Here is a 22,052-nt window from a genome sequence, read left to right on the forward strand (position 1 = left end):
GAAGAGCACAAACTGGCAGCACTAGCCAAAATCAACAGAAAGAAAATAGGAAAAAGCCGCCAAGTATTCCCAAATGCATATGTTTGCCAATACTTTGCAAACAAGCATTGAAAGTACATACTTTTGCAGGCAATGCCTACCCTGTAACCAAACAAAACTCTGCAAATAGGAAAAAAAGCTCTTGCACTAACTGTAAGCTACACACAGACCAGTGAGTATTCAAACATGCATTTGCAGAAAATGCATCGTAAACTGATTAGATGCAGGCTTTCAAGTCCAAAACACATTAGTTGCATGCTGTGTTTAGATTCAGGAAAGAGGCAGAAACAGTGTGTGGTGAGCTTGCACAGGCAGTCACTGGGGCCCTCTGCCAATAGTGCAGAAGAGCGTTTATCTTGGCCCACATAGCTTTCCAGTCCTCTGGGATTTCACTGAACTTTTCAAGCAAATACTGTTTGATCTTTGCCTGGACATTTTTAGGCAGACCAGCCTTGTTTCTCCCACCAGGGTAGGGTATCGTCTTATTCCATTCTGCAAGGACCTCTCAGGGGATCGTTGCTACAAAGAGGCCAGTACCATACAGCTCTGGCTGAACACAGACTCTCTTAAGCAGCTGCAGTCTGTGAACCTTCGATACCATCATAAGTCATATCTGCTAAGATCACTATTGCCTGTAATAAGACTTTCAGTCTTTATTACACTATCCTTAAAGTTCCCCTACCACTCACTGGGTTTGAAGAAGTGCCCCCTGTGACAGGTTTGGTCACAGAGACTCCCGCAAGACTGTCACTAGATGTGCTGGGATACCACTGAGAACAAACCCCCCTGCCAGAGAAGTCTTCCCCCTTTTGTCTTGCTGAGTTAGACACTCCAGTCAGCTACAGCACAGACCAACTACAGCCCTCCTGCCCAGAAAATAAGATTCACTTAGCCCAGGGGCTTTTCAGTTAACAAGGACTTTCCCAGCACCCAGTATTCAGTCTTTCTGGGAGCCTAAACCCCAAATGAATCTGTTTTACTCTGTATAAAGCTTACACAAGGTAAACTCATAAATTGTCCACCCTCTATAACACTGATAGAGAGATAATCACAGCTGTTTGCTCCCCCCAGGTATTAATTACTTACTCTGGGTTAATTAATAAGCAAAAGTATAAAAAGTAGGATTTAAGTGGTTCCAAGTAATAACAGACAGAACAAAGTAAGTTACCAAGCAAAATAAAACAAAACACGCAAGTTTAAGCCTAATACTGTAGGAAACTGAATACAGGTAAATCTCACCCTCAGAGATGTTCCAGTAAGCTTCTTTCACAGACTAGACTCCTTCCTAGTCTAGGCCAAATCCTTTTCAGACCAACGTTGCGTTTTATGGCCTGGGTCCAGCAATCACTCACACCCCCGTAGTTACAGTCCTTTGTTCCAGTTTCTTTCAGGCATCCCTTTGGGGTGGAGAGGCCATTTCTTGAGCCATCTGAAGACAAAATGGAGAGGCTTCCAGGGCCTTTTATATTCTCTCTCTTGTGGGCAGAAACCCCTTTGTTCTTCTGTGCAAAATCACAACAACAAGATGGAGTTTGTAGCCACCTGGGCAAGTCACATGTCCATGAATGATTCAGCTTTTTGCAGGCTGATGCTATTGTTTACATGTTAGTTTGAGCGTTCGCAGGAAAGCTCAGATGTGGATTGGCGTCTCCCGAAGTCCATTGTCAGTTAAGTGTTTCTTGACTGGGCACTTACTCAGAATAGTCCTTTCTCAAGAAGCTTACCAAATGCTTCACTGATGCTCCTAAGAATCAAACACATCGAGATACAAGTATATAGCCAATATTCATAACTTCACATACAAAAATGATACAGACTTACAGACAGCATAATCATAACCAGCAAAGTACAACCTTTCCATAGACACCTTACTTGACCTCCTTTGTACAAGATTTGGAGCAACTATAGGATCCTGTCTCTGGTATCCTCCAAGAGGTAGTGAGGTAGAGGCTGGCATACAGGGTTGCCAACTTTCTAATCACACAAACCCAAACACCCTTGCCCTGCTTCCTGCCCCCCATAACCTGCCCTCCCCCCCCATTGCTTGCTCTCCCTCACCCTCACTCACTTTAACCAGGTTGGGGCAGGGGGTTGGGATGTGGAAGGGGGTGAGGGCTCTGGCTGAGGGTGTGGGCTCTGGGGTTGGGCCAGGGATGAGGGGTTTGGGGTGCAGGAGAGGGCTCTGGGCTGAGGCCAAGGGGTTCGGAGTGTGGGAGGAGGCTCAGGGCTGGGGCAGGCGGTTGGGGTGTGGGAGGGGGAGAGGGCTCCGGCTGGGGCCAGGGAGGAGGGTTTTGGGGTGCAGGAGGGGGCTCTGGGCTGGGGCTAAGGGGTTCAGAGTGCAGGAGGGGGCTCAAGGCTGGGGAAGGGGTGTGGGCTCCGGCTGGGCGGCACTTACCTCAGGCGGTTCTTGAAGGCAACTGGCATGTCTGGCTCCTAGCTTCAGGGGCGGCCAGGCAGCCGTTCAGGACAATGGGAGCTGTGGAGTCGGCACTCAAGGCGGCGGTGGCACGTGGAGACCTCCTCGCCGCCCCTGTGCCTAGGAGCTGGACATGCCAGTTGCTTCTGGAAGCTGTGCGAAGCCAGGGCAGGTAGGGAGCCTGCCTTAGCCCCGTTGTGCTCTAACTGAACTTTTAACAGCCTATTAAAATCTCCTGGATTGCTTTCAGTAGCCACTGGGAGATTGAGGCTTATTCCGGCAGACTCCTGGCCAATCCGGGAGGGCTGGCAACCCTACTGGCGTAGGGGACACTGGGATGCCTATCTCAGGGCCACACGTCTTTTGCCGATACACCTTGATGATGATGATGATGATGATGAGAGACAATGTCCTGCTAGCAATAGCAGCCACGTGTGCATTGCTCGGGAGACATCACTATGGTGGCACTGAGTTGCCAGGCGTCTGGTTTTCGACCGGAACTCCCGGTCAAAAAGGGGTCCTGACAGGTCTGGTCAGCACTGCCGACTGGGTCATTAAAAGTCCAGTTGGTGGTGCAGCTGGGGCCTGGGGCTACAGCGGGCTCCCTACCTGCCCTGGCTCCATGCGTCTCCCAAAAGTGGCTGCCAGGCCCCTGCGGCCCCTAGGCTCACGGACAGCCAGGGAAGCTCCACACACTGCCTCTGCCTGGGTGCCAGCTCCACAGCTTACATTGACCGGGAACCCTACGGGCTGCAGGGACTTGGCGGCCACTTCCTCGGAGCCATGGTAAGCACCGCCGTGACCCCACACCCCAACCCCCTGCCCCAACCTGGAGTCCCCTCCCATACCCAAACTCCCTCCCAGAGCTTGCACCCCACCCCAAAAACCTGCCCCGAGCCCCCTCTTGCACCCCAAACCCTTCATCCCCAGCCCCACAACCCCAGCTGGAGCCCTTGTCCCCCCACACCCCAACCCCCTAACCCAGCCCTCTCCTGCACCCTGAACCCCTCATTTCTGGCCCCCCTGGAGCCCACACCTCCAGCCCAGAGCCCATTAGCCCCCCCCAACCCCTGCCCCAGTCCGGTGAAAGTGAGTGAGTGAGGGGCTTCAGAGAAGAGGGGGAGGGGTCTTTGGGTTTTGTGCTGTTAGAAACTTGGCAACCCTATATGGCAGTGCCATGGCAGAAAACGGTCCAGTGTAAACAAGGCCTTTATTAGAGCTGGGCAGAGAGAGGTGGGCATGACTGAGCGACAGTCACGACACCATGGTGGGGACCCCTTGGCACAGCGCTCCTGGAGGGGATAGCCCCCCCCCTTCTCCCAGGGCTTTCGGGGGGGGACCGCACCCCCAGTCCAGCGTTGAAAAACCCTCCTCCGCCCCCCCCACAACCCAAGAGAGAAAACCGGTAATAAATTCTACTTCTTGTTTAAATATCCAAATTTCACCTTTGACCTTTCTATTGTGGTTGCTGCAAACCCCAATCTCGCGAGACTTTGAGCCTACGGCAGGCGAGCACACTTTGGCGGGGCCTATTCCTTACTCTCGCGATTGTTCAAGGCTGCTTCCGGGTGTGGTGTCTCGCGACATTCGTGTGCCAAGGACACGCTCAGCCTTGTTTGTTTTGTCTCAGTCTCGCGAGAGCCCGTGCAGCGGGCTCTGGGCGGCCCCGTGTGTGAGTGCGCGGAGCTCCCAAGCAGCCAGACGCGGCAGGCGCCATTTCAGGGAGCAGTCGCCGCTGCTACCAGAGTTGGCCGGGAGCGGCCTTTAGTATCCGAGCCCCCCCTCCCCTTTTCTGAGGGACTCGCTGCCGGTGGGCCTATCCCCGTCCTTAGCGCCGCCGGATCCCGGGCACCTGAGCAAGAAGCGTAACTCACAGCAGCGCAGGTAATCGCGCGGCCCCCGCCCGCTTATGGCCGTCCGGTTCCGCGGCCGCGTTCGGCCCGAGGGCCCTTCCCGCCGCCGCATGTGGGGGGCCGCGGGCAGAGCCTCCGCTCCTGGCCGGGCCCTTTTACCCAGTCTTCTCCGGGAGGCTTCTAGGCTGTCTTCCCAGCCGGGCCCGCCTTCCCGGGGAGAGCCCTGGCCTGAAATCCCGGGGGTGTGGGGCCTCAGTGGTTGTCATCCCTCCCCCCCCCCCCCGCCCCATTGGAGGTGGTGCTGGGGAGGCCGCAGCTGTTGGTCTGGCCGGGGCCCTGGCTGTTTGTTCCCGTAGCCGCGTAGTTGGCAAGCAGGGCCTCGGCCCAGGCCGTCCTGGCGCAGCTGCTGCCGCTGAGGCCGGGAGCGCACGGGGCACCGCCTGCGGGTTCTGCGCCTCCCCGCGGGGACAGGCTGCGCGAAGGGCTCTCTGGAAAGTTGTTTCTGCTCGATTGGGATTATAAATTCCGGCTCTAGGCTGGCAGCGCGGGGCGGTGGGAGGGCGAGTGCCATGGGCGCCAAACCTGGGCTGAGCTAGTGGACGCTGGACAGTCTAAAATGATTGTATTTTGTTCCCACCTATTAAACTGCAGTAGCAACACGGTGGGAAAAGGCAGGTTTGGCCTGGCCTTGGCCAGGAACGCACAGTGTGTTTGTATCCATTGTTAACTAATATTGCTAACCCTAGGTAGGCAAGGCAAATGGAGCTTTGACACCTTTGTAGCTTGAGGTAAACGCTGCACTCAACCCTAGTGCTTTTCTTGACATAGTAACACGTGTGAAAACTACAAACTGTTTTGTTTAGACTAGTATCTCACCACGTTAACTAAACATGTAAGAAAATACATTTATTTCTTGGGGAATTCAGTTCAGAGAAGATATTACAGCTCAACAGTAAACACCCCAGAGACCTCCCAGAGGACTTCCAGCAAAACTAGAAAAGACTAGTTAATATTTCTGAAATTCCTAAGGTGAAAACTGAAGGTGGGGAACATCATCTAGGTCTCCTTTGTACATCATGAAGAAGCAAAAAAAGGGTAGGAGCACAATACAAAAAATATTTGGCAGGTTACAATTAAAGATTATACTTAAGGTATAGGCAGGGTTTGTACCCATTGCAGCTTTGTGATTGGGTGCCCTGAAATGCTTCAGGGTTTTTTCTGTATAGAAATATCCGAGGTTACAAGTGTTTGTTTCACTCTTCCCCTGGTTGGATGACTTACAGAAGGTCATTTTGAGTTTCTGCAATTGAAGAGTATGGGAATGTTGAGTCCTTACTATTCTTATCCCAGGATTAAATTAATAGGTGCCATTCAACATTGTTTATGGAAAATAGGTATTGTGAAATAAATAAATAAAATATTTTTGATGAGATTACAAATTTGGTAGAGGTAACTCTATAATTTCTGTAATGTTTGACTTGGTACTTTATAGTTGTATGCATGTTATTGTAGCCATGTTGTTCCCAAGATATCAGAGACACAAGATGGGTTAAGTAATATCTTTTATTGGGCCAACTCCTGTTGGTGAGAGAGAGAGACAAGCTTTTGAGTTTACTCCGAGCTCTTCCTCAGGTCTATGAAACTGTTCCCCACCAATGATCCATCTAGCCTAGTGTCGTGTCTTCTGACTTCCGCGAATGCCAGGTTCTTCAGAGGGAATGAACAGAACAGGCAATCATCAAGTGATCCCTCCCCTGTCATCCGTACCCAGCTTCTAGTGAACACAGGCTAGGGACACTCAGATCATGCTGTTGCATCCCTGCCTATCCTGGCTTAATAGTCATTGATGGACCTATCCTCTAGGAACTTACCTAGTTCTTTTTTGAACCCTGTTATAGTTTTGGCCTTCACAACATCCCCTGGCAAAGAGTTCCACAGGTTAACCATGTGTTGTGTGAAGTACTTCCTTTTGTTTTAAACCTGTTGTCTATTAATTTCATTGGGTGACCCCTAGTTCTTGTGTTATGAGAGGGAATAAATAACATTTCCTTATTCACTTTCTCCACACCAGTCCAGATTTTATAGACCTCTATCATATCCCCCCCTTAATCGTCTCTTTTCCATGCTGAACAGTCCCAGTCTCTTTCATCTTTTCTCATATGGAAGCTATTCCATACCCTTAATCATTTTTTTTGCCCTTCTCTGTACCTTTTCCAATTCCAGTATATCTTTTTTGAGATGGGGCGACCAGATTTGCACTCATATTCCAGATGTGGGGGAACCATAGGTTTATATACAGGCATTGTGATATTTTCTGTCTTATCTATCCCTTTCCTTTTCTGTTACTTTTTTTGACTGCCGCTGCACACTGAGCACACCTTTTCAGAGAATTAGCCACAATGACTCCAAGATCGCTTTCTTGAGTGGTAACTGCTAATTTAGACCCCATCATTTTATATGTATAGCTGGGATTGTTTTCCAGTGTGCAATTACTTTGTGTTTGTCACCACTGAATTTCATCTGTTTTGTTGCCCAGTCATCCAGTTTGGTGAGATCCCTTTGTAACTCTTCGCTGTCAGCTTTAGACTTACCTATCTTGAGTAATTGTCTGCAAATTTTGCCACCTACCATTTTTCCAGATCATTTATGAATATGTTGAACAGCCCAGGTCTCCTGGGGGACACCACTGTTTACCTCTCTTCATTCTGAAAGATGACCATTTATTCTTATCCTTTGCTTTCTGTCTTTTAACCAATTCAGCCAACCATGAGAGGACCGTCCCTTTCTGAAAATCTAAATACACTATCCACTGGATCACCCTTGTCCACATTTCAGTGGGAATCATTGAAAGGAAGTGTTTCTAATGGGGTTCCACGAGAATCTGTTCTTGGCCCAATGCTAGTCAATTTCCGTGTCAGTGATCTGGTTGAAAATATGAAATCATTGCTGATAAACTTTGCAGATAATACCAAAGATTGGTGAAGTGGTGATAAGGATAGGTAACATTGAGGGATTTGAATCTCTTGGGAAGTTGGATATAAACAAATTTATTTTAATACTGGTAAATGCAAAAGCATATATGTTTAGAAAAAAACATATAGGCCATATTTACAGGATGGGGGACTGTATTCTGGAAAGTATTTACATGGAAAAAGATATAGGGAATCATGGTGGATAACCAACTGAACATGAGCTGTTAATGAAATGCTGTGGATAGGAGCTAATGCTATCCTTGGAGGTACAAACAGGAGAATATGGCATAGGAATGGGGAGGTAACTTTACTTCTGTATATGATGAGACTGCAATTGGTATACTGTGTCCAGTTCTGATATCCTCACTTCAAAAAGGATATTGGAAAAATTGAGGAGGCTTCAGGGAAGAAAAGTAGTATGAGGACTGGAACACTTGCCTTGCAGTGAGTAACTTAAGGAATTCAATTTATTGTAGCTTGTAGAAGAGCAAGTTTTAAGAGACAACTTGGTCAGTCTAAAAGTACCTACCTGGGGAGAAAGTATGGGGAGCTAAGGGATCAAAGAGAAGCTCTAGTTCATCTGCAGGTTATTGGCTTGATGCAGGAAACACATGGACAAATTCGCTGGCCTGTGCTACACAGGAGGTGAGACATTATCATAATGGCACTTTCTGGCCTTGAAATCTATGAAACTTGGACATTTGCAAAAATCCAAGTTTTAAGTAGTTTGCATACATGTCACTTCTCTGTTGCTTAGGTCTTGCTTCTTTTGGTAACTGTGGTGTCAAACCCTACTGGTTCTTCAGTTTGGTGCAGGACCTGAATTTCTAATAAATAAGCATATTTGGGTATAGGGAGAACCTTTCTGACATTTTTTTTTCATAAAGAAGCAGGTGGCACATAGTTCATTTCTTTGAACTTCATCTTCCATTCATAACCATGACTTAGCTGGTGTTTATATCGCATTCTGTACTGTCAGTGTGCAGGTTACATTCCCACTGCAAACTCCTTCCTGATTCTTCTCCATATGATGTTTCTCACTCAGTATCATTTTAACAAGGTCTTTATTAGTATGTATAGTTGGTCAATTGACTGATCCAAAAAATAATTGGTCAAATATTTTAAACCGCTAACTTATTGGAACTGTAGTGAGTAAGACTATGGTTTCCAGTAGGCTTAGCCTTAGATATATATGCCTAATTACAAGAAATGGGTTATTTAATTATTATTTTAACTCAGAAAATGTGAAACAATGAAACGAAGTAATCATTGCTACTTTTTTTTAGCAATGTTAGCTTCACATTTAAATGTGGACAAGAGTAAACAATTACAAAATAAAATAAAATGAAATTAAACAGGAAACAAACATATAGCAACAGGGTGGATTTACTAGACAGGAAGACTCGATTTAATCATGGATTTCTACATAAAAGTGCATTCTTGTTAGTTGTTATAACCTTAATACATATTCTTCACAACTCGGAGATAGATGTAGGTTTCATTTTTGGAAAGTACACACTATACATTTTTTTAAGTGATTTATTTTGAAAACTTTTCAGATTAGTTTTACGGCTATATCAGAAAATGAATGATTGTTTGGTTATTTCATTTACCAAAGGTAATTGAAGTAGGTATTTATGAAGTCACTGGGAGGTGAACTATCTCCAGTTCAACAGGTTAATCATTAATATTTGGAGGATTTTCTTGCCATGCTGTATGAGGAGAACACCACCAGACAGATATTTAAATTGTTTTGTTTAACTAAACCAACAATGTTCTGGATTTTTTTCTTCAACAGCAAACATATAATATTTTAACAAAACAAGCATATGAATTTTTGAATTTAGTTAAACATTCAAGTTTTTTAAAATCAGGTTTGTTTTTGTTAAAATTGTTTTAACTAAAATAGTTAAATGAAATATTAAAAAAAAAATTAAATCGACTGTGTCAGCCAGGTCAACATGAGAAACTTAAAATATTGGTTTCTGCAGGTAACTCAGTTGTCTTCACCTTCATTTTCCTGTTTGTTGATAATCTGGAAAGGAACAACAAGCTTTCCTGCTTTTTCAGGTCCCAAACGATTTCTCAATTTGGAATGAATTAGTCCAGAGGAAGAAAATATTCTTTCTACAGCGGCAGAAGAAGCTACTGCTGTTAAGTGAGATAATCACTTCAGCAGTCTCTGAATCCAAGTGCTTAAGTGACTTCCTCCAGTTCACTGGTGTGACTTCCTTTAAAACATATGTTTTCTGATGTTTTAAATATATATTTCTTGAATGGTTCACCCTTCGCTCTGAAATTTATTATAGTTGGCATTATGGAGGGATGATTGCTGGATGTCCATGTGATAGCCAACTTGTCTTCTTCAGCAGTTAAGGTTTGACCCTGGTACCGAGTATTGAGAATATTTGCAAGAAAATAAGCTGGAGATAGTGCTTGTCCCATTTGTTTTTTTAATGCTTGTAATTGAACTCTGTCATTGCATATTTCTCTTTTTAAGATCTCACTCAGTTCCTTCCTAATTTCAACAGTGTCAGCAATAAAACAGCTATTTCCCTGCATTTTGTTCAAGGCTGCGGAAATAGGCTTCAGGGTACTCAGCATGTGTTCAACGTTTCTCTTAAGCCCAATGTTGAGAACTTTGGCTGTGACAGTGCCATCTATTTTTTCAAGGTTTTGTTCACAAACTGTCATCCGATTAGGCCAGTTCTTGATACAGTGCTCAGAACAGTCTACTACTGAGTTCCATCGCACGCCTTGTGGGAGTGTTAGCTTGGTTCCTCCCACTTTTTTCAGAGCAGCTGCTGCAAAGTGGTGATTACGGAAGTATTTTGCAATTTCAACAACATTAGCCTTTATTTCTGGAACACTGAAGTCTTTGGCTAGGGGGTGCATCAAATGATCATTGAAACCGTATGTTATTAGCTTGGGACTCTCTTCTAAATTTCTTCTAATCTTGGATACATTTGCAGCATTGTCTGTGACCAAGCGGTGTTCTAGATGTTTGAAATTTTTTTCACCGTTTGTTATAGCTTTTACTGCTACTTCTTGTAAGTATTCTGCTGTGTGTGCATTTCCTGGTGTATCAATTGTTTCTGTAAGGAAGACATTCCCTTCTTCTGTTGTCACACAAGCACATAAAATGGGAGCATTGTGGCCCTTGCTCCACCCATCAAGACTCAGGTTAACAATTTCACCATGTAGACCTTTTGCACACAGTTTAGTTTCTCTTTCATACACGTTATCCAGCAATTTGCCCGCGACAGCTGCTCTGTTAGGTGGACTGTATCTTGGTCTTAATGACTGAACCATGTTAATGAAGTGTGGGTTCTCAGTCATACGGAAAGGAGAGTTCGTTGCATAAACTGGGCAATTTTTTTCATCAATTACCTTTTTGTAATCTGCTGGTTCTTATCACAAATTTATCTCTGGTTGTTTCTGGATGATGGAGATTTTTTTTTCTTTTTGCTATAGGTGATATACTGTGGCTATGTGACATACATGATGTGACTGAAAGACTATCATTGGCAGATAACTCTGAAACTATACAAAATGATGGTGATCTTGAAGGTGGATAGTCTTCAGAATCCTGTATGTTGAGGATGGATTCTCCTAAACAAAATAAGTCAATGCAGTTATTTAATTATTATTGCCATACTGCTCATTTATTATTACTCATTGCATGCACTGAGTGTCAGTGCTACTTTAAAGGTGAAATTGTAAAAGGAAGATCTGCCTATTTCAACTATTTATTTTTTTTATCACAACTGCATCTAGATCAGTTACCATAGAGTAACAGCTACACCTCTACCCTGATATAAAGCTGTCCTCGGGAGCCAAAAAATCTTACCGCGTTACAGGTGAAACCGTGTTATATCGAACTTGCTTTGATCCACTGGAGTGCGCCGCCCTGCCTCCCTGGAGCGCTGCTTTACTGCGTTATATCCGAATTCGTGTTCTATCGGGGTAGAGGTGTATATTTTTTACTCAAACATGAGAATTCAAGAATAGTCTAGAGGGAAGACAGGCAGTCCTTAAGAAAGAATTATGAAATAAAAAAGTTTACCAACCTGAAGATCCTGCATGTTCAGACACATTCCTTTCATCATCTTCAACACAGCTTCCTCCTGAGAAGGAACACTTCTCATGATGTTGTTTCATTCGGGCAACCAGGCCTTGTATTGCTTTGTTGCACTGTTTGCATTTTGCGCACATGCCTGTCTTACCCCCAAGTAGAGGAACTTCATTAAAATATTCCCAAACTGGGTCTCTTTTACGGCCTGCTGCCATTATAGATTTTCCCTTCTAATGAGAGAATGGTATGGTAGATCTCAAATCAATGATGGCTACACTCAGAAAGACCTCAAGACTTCTGGAATATGCTGCTCACAGTTTCAATTTTGTTTCTACTACCTGTCCCTCCCTTCTCACATTGATCTCCAGACGACTTCTCCTTGTCCAGATCTATTCCGCCCCCAACAATCTTCTATTCATTGAACTTTTTGAAATTTTGCACTTTTAGAGAGAGAGAGGGGATTGATTCTGTGTACAAAAATTTGCGGAGGGACAATAGGGTTGAGGTCTGTTTCTCACCTCTATATATTTATTTATTTATTTAAAAACATTTTTGCTGTTAACAAGCATGTTATCTCCGGAGACACAAATCCACAGTTTGAGAACTGCAAAACTAATCTCTGATGGTATCTTCTAGACTGAGCACTGAGTCCCATTGGGTATATAGAAAGATTAACCTAAATCAGTGGTTCCCAAACCTTAACCTGTGAACCCCTTTCACTAAAATGTCGTGTCTTGCGAACCCCTTCCTAAAAATGAATATTTCCAGGGGTTTTCTCCTTTACACGAGGATAAATTATAAAAGCCGTGATCTTGGAAATAGAAATTGTTTTTGACATGCTTATTACACACTATTATTAATTTTTATTTATCATTACAGTATTTTTATTACATTATGAAAATGGCAACACTCTTCCGAGATCTCACTTTCGTAGCTTGTATCACTTTGAATAAGCCTGTTATAAGACAAGGCTCCTATGTTTCATCAAGGAGTATCAGATGTGAAACAGCATGAAGGTATTTAAGAAGCCAACTCAGAGTTCCTCCTACACAAGTAGTCGGGTCTTGAGCAGTCCAGGCAAACAACGCACGTTACAACAAAGCTTAAACTTGTTCTTCATAATTTTAAAAACAATACTAGCTACCTGTTTAATTTTAAAAACAGCAAAAAAAAAAATCCACCTCCCTTTCCATTTCTTATAAGGAGTCTTGAAGATTAAATCTCAGTGTGATAGATATGCATGCTTTGATCAAAGCTTAGCTGCTTTCATATGCTTGCTTTGATCTGCTTAGCTCTTAGAAGTCCAGGGGTCCCTAGTCACAGCTCTGTCCTCCTTTAGGGAATTTTTCCCCGAGAACCCACTTTAACATTAGATAGGTTTTTTCCTTAAAGCATTTTATCAAAAAAATCCGATTAAAATCAAAAACTGATTAAAAAAAAAACATTGATTTTTATCCACCCGGTATGGGAATTATAAAAGAAAAATTTTAAATGCACTTATGTTAGGTAGGCAGCTTAATGGCAGTACATCTTTTCTCTTTGTTTGGAGAGGTAGTTTAATTATTGTGAACCCTTCTCCCGCTTTTTTTCCTTTTGATTAATTTCTGTATTTGTCTAGTCAGTTTAGCTCTTCAGGGCAGGGACAGTATTTTTTTAACTTGTGTTTGTAAACTGCCGTATGCAGTGATGGCCTTGCATACAAATAAAGATACTCATTCATACATGCACACAATGTTTGTTCTAGAAGATTCAAGCCAATCAAGATACTCAGCTTTCAGTTAGTTCACCTTTTTCCCAATATGTGGCATTAGCGTAAAGTGATTGATTAAAGACATTTATATGGGCTTGCTAACTGATAACAAACATCATGATGCAGTCAAAAAGGTAGGCCTCAGGGCATTCTTGATGGAATATTTAACAGTATTTGAGGGTGGTCAGTTGACCAGCTTGCCAAGCCTATAGCATGCATTGTAACTAAAAATCATTTTGTGAGTTTGGGGTCATCCCAACATTGGCCTTGTCACCAAAAGTACAAGTGCCTTGGGAGCTATTAATTGATGTAGTTTATGGGCTCTTTTCCTATCTAATGAATTTTGCTTTTCCTTTCAGGTGTCTTGAAAAAATGGCTGACGATATTGATATTGAAGCAATGCTTGAGGCTCCTTACAAGAAGGTGAGAAAAATGTGCCAGTGAGGTCTTGTACTTACCTTAATTTAGCCTTATTCATGAAACTACTGCTGAACTGTAAACTAACATCCCTGGAGCCCTCATGATTTATCTTATTGGAGATGCATTACATGTAACTTGCAAATAAATATATACTGTTAATGTAATTATATTGTGCAGTAGTTTCACTTCAGCGTGATGAATAAATGCCCATCTATCTCTCTTTGTAGACTTGCCTAACGATATCTCACCTCTACTCCCATGAATTCACCTTTGATTCCAGTGTGAACTGTCAATCATAAGGTAGTAATTGAGTGACGTATCGCTGTACCGTGGTCCCCTAGGTAAAAAAACAAACAAACAAAAAAACAATTACTCGCCTAAAATTGCCAGCTCCAGTTTGGTATAGCAACAAGGTGAATGCAGTGTTTGGGAAAATAGCAGGGTTCCAAGAATAACCTTTTCACCAGTCCGTGGCAAGTAAATCTTTAAATAGTCTACTCAGTGCAAGAGGCGTCTGACCATTATTTTTAACATAGAAGACTGGTGATGGTTAATCGTTTAACAGGGCAGATGGAAATGAATTGCTGAGTGAAAGAACTTTCCAAAATTCTTGGATCCCTGAAACATTCTTAGCAAGTAAAAGACAGTATCACAGTCTGCAGTGTCATTCTAAAAATAGCTGTTGTACTCTTCTGTTTTAGTTGTTCAATAAGGAAATACAAATTTTGACACAAAATTCTGTTAAAACGTCTCAATGACTAGAATAGTGATGTACTTAGTCTCCTTAACAGGCAGCAAATGTATACTGTCTTTTTTTCGTTTGTTCACCAATTGGTGGTGAAAGTGTTAACATTATGCATGCATTAGCACTGGTTTCACAAGAAATGTGTATAAACTTGAAATAATTTAGCAGTTGTACTCATGGTGTAGCTGGAATGATTAAACTATAGAATAAATATAACAGCTACTGCTAGTTTATTTTGGACTGTTTAGCACAACCATGTGGTATCAGTTTCGGATGAGCATTTGTAAGCTTTAAACAATGTATATTTAGTTTTATGTAATATTTAGCAGTTACGTAAAATCTTGGAGAGAGTCATAATTTGTAATGTTAAGATTCTTGTGTCCTAGTTTAACATGGATATTTTCCATGTAAACAGGTATGGAAATAGGGAATGTTTAGGCTGGACTGGTGGATTTTTGATGACTTTCTTGGGAGTCGACGTTACTAAAGCAGTGTGAATCCCTGTTTGCTTCAGGGCGAGATGTGTGACAGAGGTGGCATCAAGCTCTTACAACCCTCCAACGAAAATGAGCGAAGATCTCAGGAATGGCATCGGTCACAAGAAATCGATAGTGGCTGGCTGCTAGCATGGCCACTTGGGGCTTAGGCAGAGATATAGCCTTGGTACTGATCAAAGGGATCATAGCACATGAAAAATGCTTAAACCTGAAACTTCCTCTTACATTTTATAGAAATAACATTTAACCACTTGAGTGCTGAAATCTACAGGATAATTTACTATCTAAATCATGTAAGGAAGTATCTACAATTTAATATATTTTTAAAAACTGTAATTCTTGTATTTTATAATTGTATGTCTTAAATGTAAACAGCAAAGTGGTTAAACATGCCTACTTAAATTTTTATAGCTTTCCATATTAAACTTTAAACACGTAATTTAGTATTAAAATTTTTGTTTTGTATTTTCTTATTCCTATTCCCATTACCCTTTGACCACTTGAAATGTTACCACTTCGTCCTCACGATGTTCTTCTATCAACCCTGCTTAGGATGAGAACAAATTGAGCAGTGCCAATGGCCATGAAGAGCGCAGCAAGAAGTAAGTGTTTATCTGTATATTGACACTTTTAGGGAACTGTGTCAAGTATTCTTTGTTTTTACTTTTTAATGTATGTAGTGCTGTCCAAGAAAATAAAATGGAAATCCTTCCGTTTGTCTTTTGCTGTTTATGGCATTCCAAACAAATATGAGTACTTCTTACACAGTTGATATCTGTGGTATAAATTTTCAATTAATAGTGTGCTTTTAAAAAAAAAAAAAAAATGTATCCAGCTTACAGCCCCTACTAAACTAGAACAGTTTTGAGGGCTTAAAGAGAATGACGCTGTCCCCATAACATTTTATGCTATCCGTGAGTTTCATATATTTTGGGTTAATTTTTGAAATAATTGTAATTACATTTGTGCACTAATTATGTGAATTTGAAGGACTTGTGGTTCAGAGAAATTCAGTGGCCTCAAGTTCTAACTGGGAAAGCTCATAGAAATGTGGTCACTTGTGTTGGCCAGTATCAGGCTAATACAGTTTTAACTCCTTTCAACACTTTATTCCTTGAATTAGAATTGTGTGTAAAAAGCTGTTGTTTGAATGAATCTTCTCTCTTCTCCCAAACTTGTACAAAGTATAACAAATCTAGAGAGAATTAATTGTATTTATCTCCTCCAGGATAGACTTAGCAATGTGTTTTGTTTTATAATGTCCGCCTGGTCAGTATCCTGATTGATACTGTGCTTTTTTTCTTTTTTTGAACCAGTTACTATTGACCTGTATAGGCAAGGACCATGCTCTCTGCAATGAGAGAAACCCAAGGAAAGCTTTCCTTACAAAACAGTCTCAAGCATTTGGAGTTGAACAGAAAACACTTAAAAATTCAAATATGTAAAATAAGATTACTTAAATTACAAACACATTTTGATTAAAATATTTGATATTTGCTGTAAGAGAAAACTGAAGTTTGGCCCTGTTCTGAAGAGAAATTTGGACACATTTAAATATTTCTTTTAAAAAAAGGCTTAATTGGGTTCCAGGTTTGTGTGTCAGACTCTAAGGTCAAATGTGCATAGGTCACAAGTAAAAAGATTTTCTAACTCCAACTCAGTCTGGGATCTGAAAGTTATTTTTTTTTTTTTTGTATTGCATATCTTTATTGCTAAAGTATACATTGGGTTAAATTCGGCTACCTGTGTAACAGCAGAAGGTGGCCCTGCATTAGAAATTTAACAATTGTGTGAGCTAGAACAGTCTCCAGCTTGCTGTCCCATAATTGCTGTGGCTGAGTCAAAGTGCCATTTTTATATAGATGCTCTTCTCACTAAACTGCACTTTAAGGGGTTCCATATAGCCTGTGTTGACAGTGAATAGTATTTTGGGGCTTTGTAAAGCCAGACCTGAATCCCCAGCTGGTATGGGCATTTCTCAACTAGATGTGTCTGGTTTGAGTCCAAGTCCCTTGGTGCTGAAGACTGAGATAAGGTAGAGAAATAAGAGGGGACTCTTAAGAGCCTGCCCCAGTACAACACACTGCACAATCAGAAGGATACTGATAACTGAGGAGTCTTATTAATTCTGACTTGTGACCAGGCTAGAGCAAGTTTAGGCCAGTAGTCCTTTACAGTGATTGAATATCCAACTTCCAGATGAACAAGCCTTCACTGTCTCTGTCTGGAGCTTGGGCCAACACTACAGTAATGACTTCCTTGTAAGCTAGGTGTCATTCTGTGAACAAAATGCTTGCTATACTTACTGAAGGCTACCTGCAAATATAACACATTGCTCAATGGTTCACATGTTTGGTGTCGACAAGTGTAACAGTCCTTTGGAAGCCTGACAGTATTAATATACCATGGAGCTAAGGATTTGACATGCATGGAGCTTTGCCAACTGATGGAGCAGTAGGTGGAACATGTTTGTCTGATCTACCCACCATCTACTGCCACTAACTGTTAAAATCACAGGTGTGAGTGAATGTGTGATCTGAGGCCACAGTTTTTCTTGACCAACGTTGCCTCACTGGACAAAGAGTAAGAAGACTTCTTAAAGCTCATTTTGTACATAAGATAGCACAACAGCAACTTGTCCATCCCTCTTTCACACTAGAGAAATAAAGGGACACTCAACTCAATCTAATCAATTTTTAAACAACTTCAGGTACAAAACTTGTCCCTGAGGTCCTTTGTCTATTTTGTGAGTATGACTGTCAGGTTTTTCTGTCTTAGGACGTTTCTGTTTCTTGTTGCAGCGTGAGAGACTCCTGGACAATAGAATAAAATCACTGATGGGGGTAGACTAATTTTCTCAGAACTGAAATCATGCCTTCTCCGTCTGGAAAGTGCCACATGGATATAGGCACTACTGCAAAAAACAAACCCAACTATTAGATAGAGCCTGGCAAATCTGTGGATATCCTCTGGATATCCGCATCCATGGGCCATGTTTGCCAATCACAGATCTGGTGCAGATACAAATTTTGTATCTGTGGATGGTTCTACCAGAACAGTGTTTATACTGCCATATTGTTAAATGCACGAAGTATATGGAAACACTTTTTTTAGTCTGTTCTTAGTTGTAACAATTTTGGGTATCAGCTTAAGTGATAAGTTTAAAAAAAAATTGGAAAATAGTGTTAAGTTTTTCTGCTCTCGATGAGATTCTGAATGACCAAGCCTGTGGTCTTTTGTTTTTTTGGATTAATGAAACCAATTCCTCACTTTTCTAACAGAGGTATTGCTTTAATTATTGCCTCAGCAGTAGCTGGATGGTGATGGAATGTGCAGCTTCTTTGTATTATGGTAGTGCCAAAAGGCCCTTACCTAGAGCAGGGCCTCATTGCATTATGCCTTGGCCAAATTCATAGTAAGACATCCCTGCCTAATAAGAGCTTAGTCATTCTAAATAGATAAGATTGTCAAAAGATGGGATGGGAAACATCAGTACAGAGAAGTAAAGTGACTAAAGCTAAATGGAAGGGTTTTTCTGAAGTGCAGAAACATATACTTCCCCAGTGTTCTTGCTCTGTGCCATGTTCTACACACTTGGGAAGGACGGTGGGGAGTTTCCCTACTGAGAGCATTGGAAATAAGCTCTGAACTCTTTAACAGCTGCTGTTGAGAGTGAAACATTGCAGTAGCTACTAGGAATGATGGCCATATTTTTTTAGTTGAAGATGCTGCTTGATCATATGTACTCAAAAAAATGCCTAATGTGAGGCAGTGTATTTGAGAGGGAGGGAAAGAGAGGGTGGAAGTGATGGATGCATAGCCACTCAGTGTTCGGTACTATTCCTTGAGTAGTAGCATTTTCATTTGGGGGGATGGAGAGGAAGCTTCCTAATTGCATTATTTTTAGCTTGAAAATTAAACAGGAAAATGTATTATTGTTTCATAGGGATTCTGTCTAAGTCAGAGTAATATGTTGAGGAGCCAGAAAATGTAGGTAAATAAGATGGAGAGGATGAAACAGTTGAGACACAATTCGTCATTTCATACATTTGGATGTGTTGCTAATGGTCAGCAGTTCTGTTGCAGTGGTTGATGACTGCTTCTGACCAGCAGCAGATGAGCTGTCCGTACTTTGCAGCATCTCTCATTTCTTATTCATGCTTCATGTCTGCACTTTTGATCCTGCTGCTATATGCTATTTGAGAAAATTCCTCTTCTGTGGGTTTTGCTCCTCCGAGATTTTCTTTTTGGTCCCCAAAGCACTTCTGAGTAACGGTTCTACAACAATTTTTCACCCAATTTGATTAATTTAAAATAGACCATTATGGTGGTTGACCCTTCTATTGAGCCTGTAGCATTTCTGTTAAAACAGAAAGAAACAGCAAGTTTCACCTAATTACATGAAAGAATGGAATGAGCAGGCAAGTTTCTTGATTAAATCCAAGATAGTTGTTTGTACTAAAAGGACACTATCGACTTTAAAAAAAAAAAATCACACTTCCCTCTATCTGATTTTATTTATAACACCGAAGATTACTGTAAATTAAAGATTAAAGCTGCTCTTGTCTTTCATTTTACTTGGTGCATTTGGCAGTATTTTGCATATAGCTAGTTTCACTGTTTCCTGGTTGTGGGGGAGGGGGTGCATGGGTTGTGTGTGGGGTTTTTATTGTTTGTTTGTTTTTTGTTTTTTAAAAAGAGGGGTTAGTTGCTCTGTTGCTCCATAGTTAAGATAGAAGTTAATTCACTGACCTGGTTGGTGAAGTGTTTTGAGATCTACTGATGAAAAGCAGTAATTGAGAGCTGGGTATTATTCTATTCCGCCTTTGGCTCTTTCTATGCAAAATCATTTTATAGATAATTAGATTTGTCTGGTTGGCATTATTGAGAGATTCCTTCTGTTTTGGGGTGGATTTGTTGCTGGGGAAGCAAAGGGAGGAAAAGGAAAGCAGACGGGGGTGGAGGGGGAGCTTTAGTAAAGAGCGGTGTTCATGGTATAAACGTTTGTAAAAACAATCTGGCCTTCTTCTGAGTCCTGTGCTGTGGTGGGTACTGAGGGTGCGGCGCCAGGGGAGAGGACAGTGGTGAGAGAGAAGTCCAGGAAGCATTAGAGATAATATAGATATAATAAGCATCACAGAAACTTGGTGGAATGAGGATAATCAATGGGACATAGTAATACTAGGATACAAAATATTTTGGAAGGACAGAACAGGTTGTGGTGGTTGGGGGAGTGGCACTATATGTTAAAGCGTAGAATCAAATGAAGTAAAAATCTTAAATGAACCAAACTATACCACAGAATGTCTATGGATAGTAATTCCATGCTCAAATAAGAATATAGCAGTAGGGATATATTACCGACCACCTGACCAGGATGGTGATAGTTGCAGCAGTCATGACTGTGGATCATAGTCGTTGAATCTTTGTGCGAATGTGGTCAATTTTCTGGCTGTAAATAGATCCAAGTGACTGTTGTCAGGATGATGGCTACATAGCCATTCATTAGCAGTGGAAGTAAGACACCCAAGTTCAGGTAAGTATCCGAGGGTGGATGCCAGTGATAGAGGGGGATGTTATAAGAATGGAGTTGTTCAAAGTGCTTCCCTCTGACTACCATCCTCACCTCAGTGTTGCCTGGGTTCAGCTTTCGCCAGTTGGTCTTGATCCAGTTGCTGATTTTGGCTAAGTGTGGAAAAAGATGGGAGACTACTTTTTGTCTCATGTAAAGGAGATGTAGAGCTGGCCATTGTTGTTGTCACTTCAGCTGTGTTCTGTTACCAATTGTCAGTGGTTTCATGAAGATATTAGAGAGCATGGATTGTAGGAGGGTGTAATGACTGAGATATAACTTAAGAGTAGTTTTAAAAGGATACAATAAAATCTAGACACTTCTAAAAAATGTTTGTTGGATCTTCCTGTGAAATCTCTCGTCTTGATTTTATAATTGTCCTGTCTCCCAATGGCTTTTCTCTCCTTTCTTGCTGAGTGAAAGGTCCACAAAAGAGGAAAGAGTGAAACAGACTAGTGTTTTGAAATGCTCACACAGAAAGTAGGGCTGTCAGCGATTAAAAAAATTAATCGCGATTAATCGCACTGTTAATAATAGAATATCATTTATTTAAATACTTTTGGATGTTTTCTAAATTTTCAAGTATATGGATTTCAGTTACAACACAGAATACAAAGTGTACCATGCTCACTTTATATTTATTTTTGATTACAAGTATTTTTACTGTAAAAAAACAAACAAAAAAGAAATAGTATTTTTAGTTGTCCTAATACAAGTATTGAAGTGCAGTCTCTTCATCATGAAAGTTGAACTTACAAATGTACAAAAAACGTCATTAAAAAATCTAAAATTTTAGAGCCTATAAGTCCACTCAGTCCTATTTCTTGTTCAGTCTATCTGTCAGACAACCGAGTTTGTTTACATTGCAGGAGATAATGCTGCCAGCTTCTTATTTACAATGTTACCTGAAAGTGAGAACAGGTGTTCTCATGCCACTGTTGTAGCCGGCGTCACAAGATATTTACTTGCCAGATAAACTAAAGATTCATATGTCCCTTCATGCTTCAGCCACCCTTCCAGGGGACATGCGTCCGTGCTGATGATGGGTTCTGTTCGAAAACAATCCAAAGTAGTGTGGACTGATCCATGTTTATTTTCTTTATCTGAGTCAGATGCCACCAGCAGAGGGTTGATTTTCTTTTTTTGGTGGTTTGGGTTTTGTAGTTTCCACCTCAGTGTTAATCTTTTAAGACTTCTGAAAGCAAGCTCCACGCCTTGTTCCCCATAGATTTTTGGAAGGCACTTCAGATTCTTAAACCTTGGGTCAAGTGCAGTAGCTATCTTTAGAAATCTCACATTGGTACCTTCTCTGGGTTTTTTGTGAAATCTGCAGTGAAAGTGTTCTTAAAATGACCATGTGCTGGCTCATCATCCAAGACTGCTATAATGTGAAATATATGACAGAATGCAAACAAAACAGAGCAGGGGGCGTACAATTCTCCCTCAAGGAGTTCAGTCACAAATTTAATTAACGCATTATTTTTTTTAACAAACGTCATCTGCATGGAAGCATGTCTTCTGGAATGGTGACCGAAGCATGAAGGAGCATATGAATGGCTAGCATATCTGGCACTTAAATACCTTGCAATGCCGGGTACAAAAGTGCCATTCAAATATCTGTTCTCACTTTCTGTTGACATTGTAAAAAAGAAGAGGGCAGTATTCTCCTGTAAATGTAAACAAACTTGTTTGTCTTAGCATTGGCTGAACAAG

The 22,052-nt window shown here is 41.6% G+C and overlaps 1 protein-coding gene across 7 annotated transcripts in view; it reads left to right on the forward strand.

Moving 5' to 3' along the window:
* The first annotated feature begins 4,068 nt into the window (after window positions 1–4,068).
* RBM39 (RNA binding motif protein 39) overlaps window positions 4,069–22,052 on the forward strand; it is a 48,195-nt gene continuing 30,211 nt past the window's right edge. The window contains exons 1-5 of one of the 7 annotated variants that reach the window (XM_074970397.1): window positions 4,069–4,339; window positions 13,465–13,528; window positions 13,753–13,866; window positions 14,785–15,060; window positions 15,320–15,373. In XM_074970397.1, coding sequence (XP_074826498.1) covers window positions 15,345–15,373 — 29 coding nt within the window. In that variant the 5' untranslated portion in view covers window positions 4,069–4,339; window positions 13,465–13,528; window positions 13,753–13,866; window positions 14,785–15,060; window positions 15,320–15,344. The remainder of the gene's footprint in view (window positions 4,340–13,464; window positions 13,529–13,752; window positions 13,867–14,784; window positions 15,061–15,319; window positions 15,374–22,052) is intronic. The other 6 variants (XM_074970396.1, XM_074970398.1, XM_074970395.1 and 3 more) reach the window with 6 other exon arrangements.

Source organism: Natator depressus, chromosome 13 (assembly GCF_965152275.1).
Source record: "Natator depressus isolate rNatDep1 chromosome 13, rNatDep2.hap1, whole genome shotgun sequence".
NCBI lineage: Eukaryota > Metazoa > Chordata > Testudines > Cheloniidae > Natator > Natator depressus.